Source organism: Poecile atricapillus, chromosome 1, assembly GCF_030490865.1.
Source record: "Poecile atricapillus isolate bPoeAtr1 chromosome 1, bPoeAtr1.hap1, whole genome shotgun sequence".
Taxonomy (NCBI): domain Eukaryota; kingdom Metazoa; phylum Chordata; class Aves; order Passeriformes; family Paridae; genus Poecile; species Poecile atricapillus.
The window spans coordinates 28214428-28228019 of record NC_081249.1 but is presented as its reverse complement, the minus strand read 5'-3'; the positions used below and the strand labels follow the sequence as shown (position 1 = coordinate 28228019).

At 38.7% G+C, this 13592-nt stretch overlaps 2 protein-coding genes across 2 annotated transcripts in view; both read left to right on the top strand.

Moving 5' to 3' along the window:
• Nucleotides 1-10451, top strand: part of NCK2 (NCK adaptor protein 2) — an 85494-nt gene extending 75043 nt beyond the window's left edge. The window contains exon 5 of the mRNA XM_058858741.1: nucleotides 7842-10451. Coding sequence (XP_058714724.1) covers nucleotides 7842-8036 — 195 coding nt within the window. The 3' untranslated portion in view covers nucleotides 8037-10451. The remainder of the gene's footprint in view (nucleotides 1-7841) is intronic.
• Nucleotides 10452-12876: 2425 nt separating this feature from the next.
• The window catches only part of ECRG4 (ECRG4 augurin precursor), a 68503-nt gene continuing 67787 nt past the window's right edge, over nucleotides 12877-13592 (top strand). The window contains exon 1 of the mRNA XM_058829728.1: nucleotides 12877-12895. The gene's annotated coding sequence lies outside the window, so the exon portion shown is untranslated. The remainder of the gene's footprint in view (nucleotides 12896-13592) is intronic.

The following is a 13592-nucleotide window of genomic DNA, read 5'->3' as shown; positions in this document are numbered from 1 at the left end:
TACCCATTTCTTAGTGCATGATATGTCACAGTGAACATTGTGCTATGGCTTGGGTTTTTTTTGCTCTTAAGAATCTGCCTCTATCTCTGGAGTAAACTAACTACCTTGAAAGAACACAGTAACCTTTTAATTTAATGTGACATCATAACACTAAATCCCTGTATTCAAAGCAGTTTCAAACTTTTTGCCTGCATTGTTACTGAAGAAATCATTTCTTCAGAGTACAAAAAGACTCATTCAAAATGTGGTCTTCCAGCTATTTCTGGCATCTAATACTTAGTGGGATAACGGAAAATTTATTCAGTTCATATCACAGCAAGTTTTTTGCACACCTGCAGGAAAAAGAAAAAGCACTGAATTGAGGAACTTACCTTTTTTCCTTCTTTTTGTACTCTTTATCTGGTCTTGCAAACCCCGTATTTAGCAATGAGAAACTGTAGTCATGCACATAAATGCCTCTCTTGTATTAGTACTGCATGAGAGTTTTAGTTTTTATTAGGTTTAAAGAAATAATTTACTGCATCTCAAACTTTCATCTGCCCTAATCTTTATGTATCATTCCATCATGTAGTGTGTTTATGTATGTGAATTATAATACGCTGGGGCATTGCTAGTTTTTTCCCTGGAGTGCCACAAGTGATATAATAAGTGAATGGGCATATTTCATAGCATTGAGAAAAGGATCGTAAAAATCTGTTTCAAACTTATTATGTATGGAATAAAGAAAGAGTTTAGCAATAACTCATAAATTTGAGAGTTGCTGTATTTCACACATGTGACTACAGAGGTTGTTCATGCTGTGGCTGAAAGTCACCAGGAGTGTCTTCACAATCTGAGCAGATGGTTTTGATTAGAGAGAACAGGCTGAGCAGAGCCAAGTTGTCAGCTCTCTTATTTGCTCATCTGGCCACCAGACCAGCACTTCCCATGACACTGAGTTGCTAACTCACCTATTAAAGCTGCAGATGCAGGGGTTATTCCTTTCTAGAAAGGCCCATAGATAAAACTATGAATCATGCTGCTAATCTTGTGCCTAATTTTTGACCTGTTTTAGAGTTTTCTGTAGCTTTCCATCACCGTAGTTACAAAAATTGGTCTGCATAAAAGTTTTCCATAGATTTCAATTTTGCTCTTGTCACTGAGCTATGAAAAGCTCTCCTTGGATAGATGAAGGTTTGTATTACTCTGTATTCACTTGATGAGACTGTCATGTTTTTGCATTTCAAGTGTTAGTAGCTGCAAGATTTTACAATATTTCTCTAGGTTTAACTTACCAGATGTTTGTCTCACAGCTCAATTCCTTGAGCCAAAAATATTCTTCTCAGTAACACTTAGATCTACAGGATGCTACCAGAGAGCAGAATAACCTGAGGTGAACTCTGTAAGGTAGCTAGGAGCCTGATTATCTCCATTAATTACGAATTACTATTATTAGAACCATAAACTTGTTTGAACCATTTAAGCCCATAGTTTATGTAACAGGCACAGTTACTTACTGATAAATTTTTTGCCAACTGTGTTATACCTAGGTAATGTCACCTTAGTTTTGGAGATCTGAAAGAACTGGGTATGTGCCTAGTTAGAAATACTGCTAACTAGTTGTTCTTTCTGTTGCAGGCTGCTAGGTTAATGAAACCTGACGTTTGTCTCATTTAAGTAACAAAACAATGAACAAAAAAGTGCAGATTTAACCTATGCAGTCTCTGTAGAGCCACTTTTTGGATTGCAGGCTCTTCAGTGGTCAGATTTTTGCTCTCTTCGTGTAGTTCCTAACCCAAGACAAACAAGTCTTGGCTGATACTGGTGGTCTTGGTTGGGTGGGTGATTGTCATGCTTTGAAGATCTCAGATTTCACTGAGCACAAAAGCAAATTTGGGTGAGAGAAGGTTGTTTTGTTCAGATTGGCACCAGAAGACAAGTGTGCTCACTAGTACTGTAGCTAACAGGAAGCAGTAGTGTGTCACCTCCAGCTTCTGAGCAGAGCCTTTGCCGCAGACACCCTTAAACTTCAAAGGGAGCTTCTGTCAGAACTTGTGGGCCCCTTGCAGTCCTCTGCAGGTGGGTGTGAAACTGGTGATCAGGCAAACATCAGTGCTTTGTAGTCCTATGAGGTCTTCTCGTGAAGCAGAGAAGGTGTTATTTTTCTCAGACTATGAGTGAGCTTTGCAAATTTTTGGATGATTTCAGGAGCAGTTATTCATTAGCAAGCAATGGCTATCTTCTGCTGCTAGCGTCACAGCATTCAAATTACAGTAACCCATCCTAAACAGAGTTGCAGGATATAGTTTTAAGATGATACTGATTATTTTAGGTATATTAAAATGATAGGATTGTAGGTGCGACTGGATTTGTCAGTTTTTTGAGATCATATTTAGCTTCTCTGTTTTTTGTCTAGCAATAATGACAATAGAGGGAGAAGGCAGAGAGGTTTGTATGTTTTTTGAGGTGCTAATTCTGTAGCATTCAAGGTGTCCCATGTTTTCCTGGGGTTTTAATCCTGCAACTGTTGGATAGAAGCAATGAAATGTGGCAACTGTTTAAAAAGTGAACATTGGTCATGTTCTGTGACATGCAGTGATCGATAAGTACAACAGACATGAGGAGAAAGTTTTTCTTTGAAAACAGGCGTAAGGAAATATCCTAGTGGCTTATTTTAAATGGAAGAACAGAAACCTTATTAGAGCTATAGCTGAAGATCGATGAAACCAATTCATATTTCTGACCTGTGTAATATTGATTTTGGAACATGGACATTACATAGGGAGGCGAATGGTATTTGGTTATATCCAAATGAAACAGAAGGGGTAGAAAAAGGAATAATTCTCCCAGATGGTTCTTTCCAGCCTGATCTTAGATCTTTGAGCTATGACTTTGAGTTTTTTGTCTGGGTGGTTAAGAGAAGTGAGGGAAAACTTGGGGTATGGAAGTGGGAGGAGTTGGGGAGCCCCAGGACAGGCTCACTGATGGGAGTTGAAAGGGTCTGGAATAGTTTGAAGGATGAGTGCATGAGAATACGTTTCTTGGGGAAAGGGCATTGGCAAATGGAATTGGATTGAAAGGGAAAATTTGATAAGTTATAGGATCAGTAAAAGATTTTCAGAGGGAGCTTTTTCACAACCTTGCCATTTATAAATGATAAAATTATAATTTCATTCTCAAATTGAGTGTGAAGTGGGAACTCTGTTTTTCCTGTTCCACTTGTTTTTCCTTATATTGCTTTATCACTTGTTTTTGTGGTAGTTTTCAATTGTGTTTTTTTAAAAGATCATTCAGTTCCTCACCAAAGAAATAAAGAAACAGCTTCCTACTGTTTGTTTTCCACATGCTGTAGGTACCAGCTAGCTTATGATCATCTCTAGATATAAGCAGGTGTTAAGATAAAAGAATTGAAAATAAGTCAAAGTACTACTACACCTGGACTGTAGGTATAGATTAGATCTAATTAGAGCTAATCTTCAATTTTCTGGTTTAGGAATTGATTTAACTTCAGGTTAGGCTTTTCAGGCTTTGGTCTTTCTAATTATGATGGTGCAGAAATATTCAGTTTCCCCGCCACAAAGCTATGCTTTGTAACTCTGTTGCAGAATTATCAACTCTTCTATAGACTTAAGGGATTAAAGTTTACTTCTGATATGCCTTTATTTGGTATGTGAGTCTTTTATTCCTGGAGAAGTTAGTGTGTAAACATCCAAATGTAGCAATTAATTTAAGAGGGAGAAGAGAGAAAAATTGGCCAGCAGTTAGAACAAAATATCTTTAACAGTAAATAAAATAAACAGACTTGGAGCAAATCCAAGGAGGACAGCAGGGAACCAATTCAAATTGCATTGAACCAGCATACTTTGGAATGGTAGTTAAGAGCAATAGTTTATTTAGATTTTTTTTAAATGGTATTTTTAATGAATTTGCATTTGTTAGGGCAGGAAGGAACCAAAATAATAACAAAAATAAGTCAAATTGCTTTTGCTGTTCATTCTTGAGTCCTATAGAAGTTACTACTCTGAGGCCAATAAGGGGTTTCAGGATTTTTGCAACAGCTGTTTGAGCTCTTGCATGTCTTTGCACCGGATGATGACTCTTGAAAGAGTTAGATCAGCCTTTCCGCTTTTTATATTTTTTTAATTAAATCAGATAATGAAAAGAATAAACTTTGTAACATATTCTGCAGAAAATACGATAATGTCTTCTACTTATGTATCAATCTAACTAGCAGGCTCCAGGGCTGTGGAGAACAGACAATAGTTCATGAGAAATGTTCATTCATTAAGGTTATAATTAAACTGGCAGGAAGAGTATTTGATGTATTGTGTGGGTCACCTCACAAAGATAGAAATCTGGCCAGTGCCTGGGTCATAGGACAGTATGTCAGAGGTCCAGCATCTCTCTGCATGTCATTAGCACATCCTTTATGGCCTAGAAATAGTGATTCTTAACAGATACAAGGAGCTTTGAAAACTCATAATTTTGACATGCTTAAAAACAACTGCTTTGTCAGAAAATATAACTTCTTTGAGAGCAAAGTGATTATTTCACTTATTTTTAAACTTTTGCCAAAACAACATTGTTTCCTGTTCCTAAGACAAACAGAAACTAATGTTTAGTTCAAATTATGAACTTCCCATTTGTAAGTTCTCCTGTTTTAATTGAGGGCCTTTTGGTTACTGGTTTTTGTTTGGTGTATACATCACCCATGGAAGGAGCAGAACTTAGTCAGCAAGATTTGATATTGTTTTTTGAATCCTAGCTGGCTAATCTGTACTCGCTGCCTCAGTCTGTCCTTGGTGAGACCCTACAGACCTGCCTGTGTTCAGGGCACAGCCATCAGAGCCCATGCCCTAAATTTCTCTTCCTTGAGTCCAAAGGGTCCCAGAGCTTCTGGAGAGCTTTGTGCAGGCCTGTGCTTTGTTGCTGTTTAATGGCTGCTGCTTGGAACTTTGGAGATTCCACTAGAACCAGGTCCCAGGCCTGTGTGGGTATGGCTGCTGGAGGGTTTGTCCACACTGCGTTCAGGGCTTTAACCACAGCAAACTGTTTGTACAGCCAGGTTAGCTTTAACCCAGTGGGGTTGATGCTGAAAATAGGCCAGTATCAGTGCGAGTTCTGTGCAGCCTTCTTTGTGATGCTGCTGAGGCAGGGGCTTAATACCAGAGATAGCTACCTTAAAATAGCAGTTTTCATACTTGAAGTTAGGGAGGGATGGCAGAGCACAAAATATATCTTGGGCGGGGAACTGGAAATCCCAAAGATATGTTCTTATGCACATTTCTTTCCATCACTTTCTCCCACCCTTCCCAGTCCCCTCTTGGCAGTCATAGAGAGTGTTCTGTGTATTTTGAGCCAGTGGCTGCTCAATGCCAGAGGAAGCCTTCCTGATGGAACCTGCACTGACCCGGTCAAGGCCCAGTGACCCTGGATTATACATGGAACAAGTAATTATCCTATGGGTGTTACATAAAATATATTTTTAAATAAGTGATGCTTGTTGATCTGGAATGTAGTGGCTTGAGGTAGAAGAGGGTTAGGCCAAGGGTGTGGGGAGATTGCTGCTGCCTTTAGCAGTACAAAGGGGAAGAGCTGCTGCCCAAAGCTGAGCCTCGAGTCTGAGGAATTGGACAGAGCCAGATCAACAGGCGTGGCAGGAGCTTTGTTTGCTGTGGCAGGGTACATGGAGTCAGAGGGAAGGCAGAGAAAGCATTAGTTCTAAAACAGGTGAGGAGGAGATGCAAGAGATGAGATATTTGGGATAGGCAGGACATGAGGGTTGTGTGGGCAGAGACTCATTCTATTGCAAGAATAAAGACAGCATGTCTGAGAAAATGCTGTCCTCCAGCTTATTTGGGTATGTACTCAGTGTGTGTTTGGCCCCTTGCAAAATACAGTGTAGAGGACTCGGGGTGTGGTTTTGTGAGCTGAAGTCTGGTGTCAGGAGTAACATGTGAGTTAGTTCACTTAGTCCTCTGCTGTGCCGTGGCTGTGCTCAGGATTGTTCCTAAGGCAGTGCTGTGACCCAGGTGGGTTTTGTTTAGCCTGGGCAAGCACAGGTTTGCAGTGGTGGCCCAGCCAAAGCAGCAGTGTGGTGGGGAGAGGACCAAGGGACACAGTAAGGTTGTGTCAAAAGCCTGGCATGTGCCTTCAGCAGTTTGTGCTTGAAGCCATGCCTTCAGTGGGCTGAGACACTGCAGCAGTAGCTCCAGAGTAGCATAAGCATTACTTAACTCCATTAAGTGCTTGTTACAAACTTCAGTGTGTGCTTTTTATTATTCAATTTCCTGCTGCTGATGGCACTTCCATACACCTCTCACAGGGCAAACCTATGCTCCCATCTGTCATATCCCACTCCTGCATGGAAGGGAGCACCCAAGATTCATCAAAGAATGCCAAAAACCACAAGAGTCCAAAAGAAGCTCATGAAGTTTTATTAGCAAACTACACATTTGGCATAAAAATCCATGTTTTGCCCCTACTCTCTAATAGTAAGGGGAACAATAAAAGAACAGAGGGAAGAAAGAGAAGGTGAAAGGTAGATCAGACTGAAGAGGGCAGGAGATCCAGTCCTGGATCCGGAATCAATCCAGCCAACAGGGTATCCAGGGCCAGGGGGGCGCATCACCAAGGCTTTGTGGAGCTACCTGGTTATAGGTAAGTTTCCCCTCCCTGGGAGTAGGTTTCTTACTCTTCATGTAAATTAATCAGCGTGTGTACTCTTCTGGACCTTTATGGAAATGGGGGGAGCTTTGAGGGTCTTTTGGTGGTCTTGATCCCCCTCTACTGGACTTGTCGGCTCCTTGACCCCATTCCCATATCTGTACTGTTTTGTGTTGTGTGGTCTCCATGGACCAGAACAGGAAAATTGGCCTAAGAAAGGTGCTGCGCTACCTCTGCACATCCCCCCTTTCCAGCCACAGCCTTTTCTAATTTGCCTACTTGAATGGTTATTGATGTTTGAGGCATCATTAAATCCTTATTGCCCAGGCTTTTACACCATCTCTGTGGCCAGCCAGGAGCAGTAGGTGGCTGGAGACAGAGCTCAGCTGGAAGCAAGGGACACTGTGTTCTTTCTACCCTCCTATGGTGCATGTGATGAAGAAAGTGGAATGGTCTCATTCTGGCTGTTTGGATGACAGCACTGTCCTTGTTAAAGCAACTGATTGCCAGGATGAAGAGATTTATCATTAGAAATTGTTATGTCCTGAGTAACTTAATTAGTGCATAAATTCTGTCTTTTGTGGGTAGTGGCGTGATGGTGAGATTTGTGTTTTTCTTCTATAGCTTTATCTTTTTTTACAAAGGAAGTGTACTCAATGGGAGAAATTATTCCCCATGCATGTAGTAATGAAGATAAAAGGTGCATGTATTTTTGTCTTTTGCAATGCAAAGCAAGAATGGCCCTCTAGTGGTCACGGTTTTAAAAAAAGCAAAATGGGGAATTTTCTTCATCTCACCCAAGCAATATTGCAGTAATTGTTTTCTCCAGGGCACTCTAGTGAGGAAGACATGCATGATAAAAATTCTTCCCTTCTCCTTGACATCCTTGTGCTTCTAGATTGAGTAACTAAGATAATATTTGCAATTTAGTCATGTAATTGTCAACTTCAGACTGTGCATCTGGGGAGCGTTCACTTAACTGACTTAACTGTGCACGTTAATAACAGTGGCAATTATTTATTGAATAATAGGCTATTTGGTTTCTTAAGAAGCTAAAGCACCGAGCTGTGGAACAAAGACTAATGTAAATTACTGTCAACTCTATGACACAGTTTGTTCCTGAAACTGCAAAATTATGCCATCGTTTTGTTCACTTTTATGTAATTTTTTTTTTCTTTTTGAATTCTTCTCTACAGCCCAGTGACTTCTCAGTATCTCTAAAGGCATCGGGGAAGAACAAACATTTCAAGGTGCAGCTCGTGGACAATGTCTATTGTATTGGGCAGCGACGATTTAATACTATGGATGAGTTGGTGGAACACTACAAAAAGGCTCCCATCTTCACCAGTGAACACGGGGAAAAGCTATATCTTGTGAAAGCACTTCAGTGACGTTGAAGATGGACTTGGCCACCTGGGCCTCTTATAACTTACAAGCCTTAGGTCCTAAATTCACTTTTATAGAGCAGAGCAATATCTGAAGCAGGCTTAAGGAATAGGCTCTTTCTAAAGTGTTTGCTCTGTCAGTTGCTGTTGGTCCTCTTTTTTTTGTTTGCCTCTTTTTTGTGTTCCAGTTCTGTTAACCTCTGACCACCTCTCTTCAGGTTGAGAGTTTCCTTTGGGTGGCCATGGCTAGCACTCACCTTCCCGGCAGAGTTCAAAACGCCCCTCTCCTGTGTACGTTTACATAGTTAGCTCAGATCAAGGAGGGGCGTTTTCAATTCAAACCAGTGTTAATCTGTTCAGACTGCTCATGCAGGCAGAACTCTCCGTTCAGAGACATCGGGCACAGTTTGAATGCACTGAAGCTGCAGCTGCTTAAGTGAGAGAGAGTAGACATAACAGTTGTGGCTGTGAGTTCTGTAGCTATATTGCTTACCGAGTAGGATAATACAAAACCTCCTAGTTCCTAGAAGCACTCTTTACACTGTACTCTGCTATTACATTGCCTCTCTGACTCTTTGTAAAGAGTACACTAATTAAAAGCATTTTGTAATAGTACTTCTTAAACTACTATGGTAAGATTGTAGTAAAAGAAAACTAGTGTATTTTGGTCTGTAATTGCAACAAAGAGAAATTTTATTTGAAAGTTGATTACTAGAGAAAGAATAATTGAATTGTAAAGGCTGAATGTTTTGGTAATCTACAACCAAATGTGCCATCCACATAATGCTTTTTCCTCTTGCCCTTCTGCTTGTTTGAATTAAACAATTATGTATTTAATTCTCAAAGTAATATGTATCTGTAGCTGATTGTTGACACTAATACAGAAGATTAATAAAAACTGATCTTGGGACAGGGTGGGATGGGCTACCAACACTATATATATATTTGCTTTACGGAAAGAAATCTTCGGGTTTTACAGAGGATGGCGTGGTTGGTAGGAAGAGACACACAGAATGTTTATGAAGAAAATGCATTTTTCTCTTTTCTTTACATTTAAACTCCTTTATGGTTTAAATATACAGTCTTTAGATGGCACATTCCTGAGATTGAAGAAGGGATCATGAGATCTCAAAATCTTGCATACTCAGTTTTTTGGATATTGTAATAAAAAAGGTATTACGTCATGATGGAGTACTGGATTTATCCTTGGGTGGTAGTCCTGGTGTTACTTTAGCAAGGTGAAATAGAGTGAATAATGAATTTGTTTGTCTTGGAATTTGTGTGGCCTAAAAAGAAATCATCTGCGACGGCAGAGGACAGTTTTGATATGAGGCAGTGTCTAATGAACTCTGTGTTTCTTGTTTCTGTGATAATTAAGTTATGATGGTCCATTCATAGCTTTAATGAAAACTGCAAGATGGACCTATTTCCTGGTACCTCTTTGCTATTAAAACACATTTCTTACCTATTCTGTGTTTCAGCCAGTAGTAGTGCAACTACCTCTGTGTATAACTCTAGAGCAGGTTAAGCAGATACCAGCACTGTCTGACTTGCTTTGGGGTAAATAATGCCACTGCCAGGAGACTGCACTGGCACGTTTGCAAATGAACTGCAGTCTTGCTCAGATCCAAGAGGCTAGTACAATTTCTGAAATTCTATGCATGTACTATTTTTCCACCACTCTTGAAATCTTATTTCTGTAAGGTTTTCTGAATTGACAGCTTGCATTGGAACTAAATAATGTATTTTTCTGTATGTGCATTAACTAAAAATTGGGCAGTGACACTTGTGCTTGGTAAAGCTTAATGAAAGAATGCAGTGATTCAGAGCAATCCAAAATGATCATGCGTTATCCTGAAGAGCACCTACCCATGACTGTCTTCTAAGAAGATAGAAGTTTTCTTTAGGAAGTTGGTGAGAAGTACCAGTTGTTTACAACTTACCTACAGAAGGACTCCACAGTGGGAGTAAATTCTGCAGAGAATGTAGGGATTTGCCTTCTAATACCCAGTTTTTTCTTTAGGTGAATCTAAGCATGTACTGGCTATGGCAATAACATTAAGAAAGTCAGCTATATGTTGTATGAGCATTTTCAGGTTTGAGTGAATTGCTTTTCAGTCTTATTGTCTCCTGATAGTATTTGCAAAAATTATTTATGGGAATGGTTTACCTTTTTAGTAAACTGATTACTCTAATTACTGTTTCATGCCCTGTGTTCCTTTTTTTCCTGAAATATTCCCTATGTTTCCTGTTTCAGAAGCCTTCATATGCCTCTTGCAATCTTTTTTCACTTTTTCCTGGAGTCCATTTTTACAAGCTCTCTTAGTTCCTAAGTCCTTTCTAGTCCTAGTATCTTAGAACTAAATCAGATAGACATCTGAATGAAGGTTTTACGATATGCTTTATATTTTAATGGATTTATCAAATTTTCTTTGCTTGTTTCTGTTACCTCATCCTCTGTAAACAGCTTCTGTGTCTTGAGGTGTGAATTGTAAAGTACTTTGTTTTGGAAGCAGTTAGTTAGTTTATGACCTGTAAATTACTAGCTCAAATAATTTCTTTCCTTTTTTCTCAAGTAAGTCTCACTTTGGTTTTTCCCATGCTGTATTTTATCAGCATGCTTTCCATTCAACAGGCTCATTAATAGCTCTTCAGTTGTTCCCATCATTACTGAGGTATGTTCATACTAATTTTGCCACCTTTTCCTGCCCTTTTGGTCTCATTTGTTGGACTTGGCTTAAGCATTAATAATCTTCAGTACTAAATGCTTCATAAAGGGGCAATAGACATGGATTTATTTTCCTATTTTTATAAACATCTTTCAATTATTTGACAAAATCTCATCTTTATTTTTTGACTACTTACAGCCTCTTTGTCAAAGCTTGCAGTGGGCGTGGGATTTTTTATTTAAATATGAGCGGAGTCGTGGTGACCTGAATTTCATTGCTTACAGTATTCATTAAAGGCTCAAATAATTTCTGATGGAGTAGAAGTTGTGATTTTTCTTTATGGTGTTTAGTCTGGGTTTTGCCATCCTACCTGTTTCATACAGGTGCATAAGTTGTACTTTTAAGTACTACTCCTATACAGCTGTTAATGTTTTCTTGTCTTGCTGGTGTCTGTGGAGGAATGTGAATGACTTGTGAATCCATAACAGTTGCTGTACTTTCCACACAGTGGCAGAAATTTTAGATCCATGTTTGTAATTTTAGCTCTGGGAGCTTGGTGGCAAGCTCCCACTTGACGTTATCTTGACTGTTTGTTATATCACCCTGTTTTAATATCACATATTAGGTGGGGACAAATTAGTAAAGGATTAATCTAAGAGTGCACTGAGAACATGCCAGGTAAACACACATGGATATACTGTGCTATAAAAGTAAAGGATTTGCTTACTCTTTGCTTTTGAGTAGAGAGGAGGCAATAAAGACATGCAGTTGGGTACTTAATGTCACTGACTGCATGAACAAACTCTGAAGTCCCACACTTGAATGGTTCTGCTTAGTGTTCTCTATTCAGATCTTTATGTCTCATAAATGTATATTAAATCCTAAAAGTTTACAGCTGTTCCTCCAAACCTTTATTGTAGCTTCTTTGTACTGGCAAGTTTGGTGTCTGGTTTAATGGTTTCACTATGGGGAAATAGAGATCTTCCACGCTTAGAACAATAATTTCTATTGTAACACAAAGTTGAAGTACTTTCAGAATGCCACCATACAGTTTCACCTATAAAAATGAGTCAGATTTTTGCCTTAATTATAAATAAAAAACTAGGAAAATGGATTACAGGTCCTTTGAACTAGGTCTGACAATTTACTTGGCAAAACCTACTAAATAACTTTTACTTCCATTTCTTCTTGGTCTTAAGATAGTTTAATTCAGTGTTTTAGAGGTAAATGAAACTTGGACGGTCTCTACAATCTGCATCTGACAGGTTCTGTTTTCTTACTCCAGTGGGATGGGATGACTCATTTTTAAATGGAAACTTGTTAAAATATAATGAGTTGTGAAAATTGTATTGCTAAAGTAACACTGATCTCTTAAAATGCTTTAGGAACTGTGAACCTTCCTATTCCTTTCTTTTCAGTACATCCAAAATTCAGTGTCTTTTTTGTGAAGTGGAAAAGTGCAAGCCAGCAAGAGTACAGCATGCACAGTCCTGAAGAGCATTACAGATTGCCTGTACCACATGAATGGAAGGATGCAAGGAAATGCTGCCATTCATTCACTATTTTGACTAAGTAAATCAGTTGTGCAGTGCTCTTCTAGAAAGTATACTGTAATTGTATCCCAAACGTGCACCAGCTTTGGTATGTGATAACAATGACTAATATACGTTCTTGTGCCAGTGTCTTGCAAAAGCAATAGCTTGCTGTCTTTTTCTCTTTTTTAGGTGGGCTTTCATGTTGTTGGATATAGTTATAATTTTTTTGAGAAATCAACACATAATGTTTTTTGACCTAAACTGACTTAATGTGAAAAATATCTTTATATATATACTTAAAACTCTAGGATTTTCTGGTCTTTTGCATGCTGCTGGAACCCTGCACACTTTTTGTATTTTAAAATGTAATTTTTTTTTTTTTTCTGGCATATTCTTAGTGTGTCTTTTCTTGTTAGAAAATAGGCTGTCTCCCCTGTAGTTACTTGAACTATCCACCCAGGCTGATACAGAAGCTGACTAATAGAAGTGACATGTAGCCATTGACACATTAGACAAGTTTTTCCTTGCATTTGCTTTCCCATGTGATAATATTAAATGGTTTAAAAGTGGGAGGTTAAACAAAAAGGAAGAAAAAAGAAGACTCTCTAACTTGACAGATTATCTTCAGCAGTGGGAGTCCACAGTGAAGAGAGACTAAAAGGTAAGAAATGTTTTTTTCTATTTACTTAAATGGATTTAGTTTGGAATTTAGCTTGACATCATATGGCATGAGTGCATGAAGTAATACAAAGGTTAACAAATTAATGCTGGTTTAGTCCATTTTATTGAAGGAATGGATAGATAAAGTTCTTGATTCTCAATGTCTTACTATAGAAAATAGTCATCTTAACAAAGGGAGAACTGGGATTTTGGGGACTTCTTTGTTGGGGCTTTTTGTTTTGATTTTTTAGGGAAGACTTCAAATGAGGTGTCCTGCTCCAGTGTTCAAGCGAGATTTTTGCTTCTAAACTTCTTCCCAAAAAACATCTCTTGAGTGTGGGCCAGGCCACAGGGAATGTGTTAAGTGGAATTATTCTCCCACCTCTAATTGAAACTGTGGTGAATAATGGGCTACTTTTTTTTTTCTTTTTAATTTTGATCTCCATTAGATTGGATACATACATCTATATGGTAATTAATTAGTGGGTTCTGTGGGTTACTGACTTAGTTTTTCACCTGGGTTCAACTCTCTCAAGTTGAAATAAGCTTCATGATTTTTTTTTTTTTAAATTCCTTTTTATGTCACAGAACCAGTAGTGCATTCAGTGCAATTATAATTGGTAATGCAAAGGAGCCCTTTAGTTGTGGGCAGCTGGTATGTTTGGAATACTAAGTCCAGAGATTATGATGATGATAAT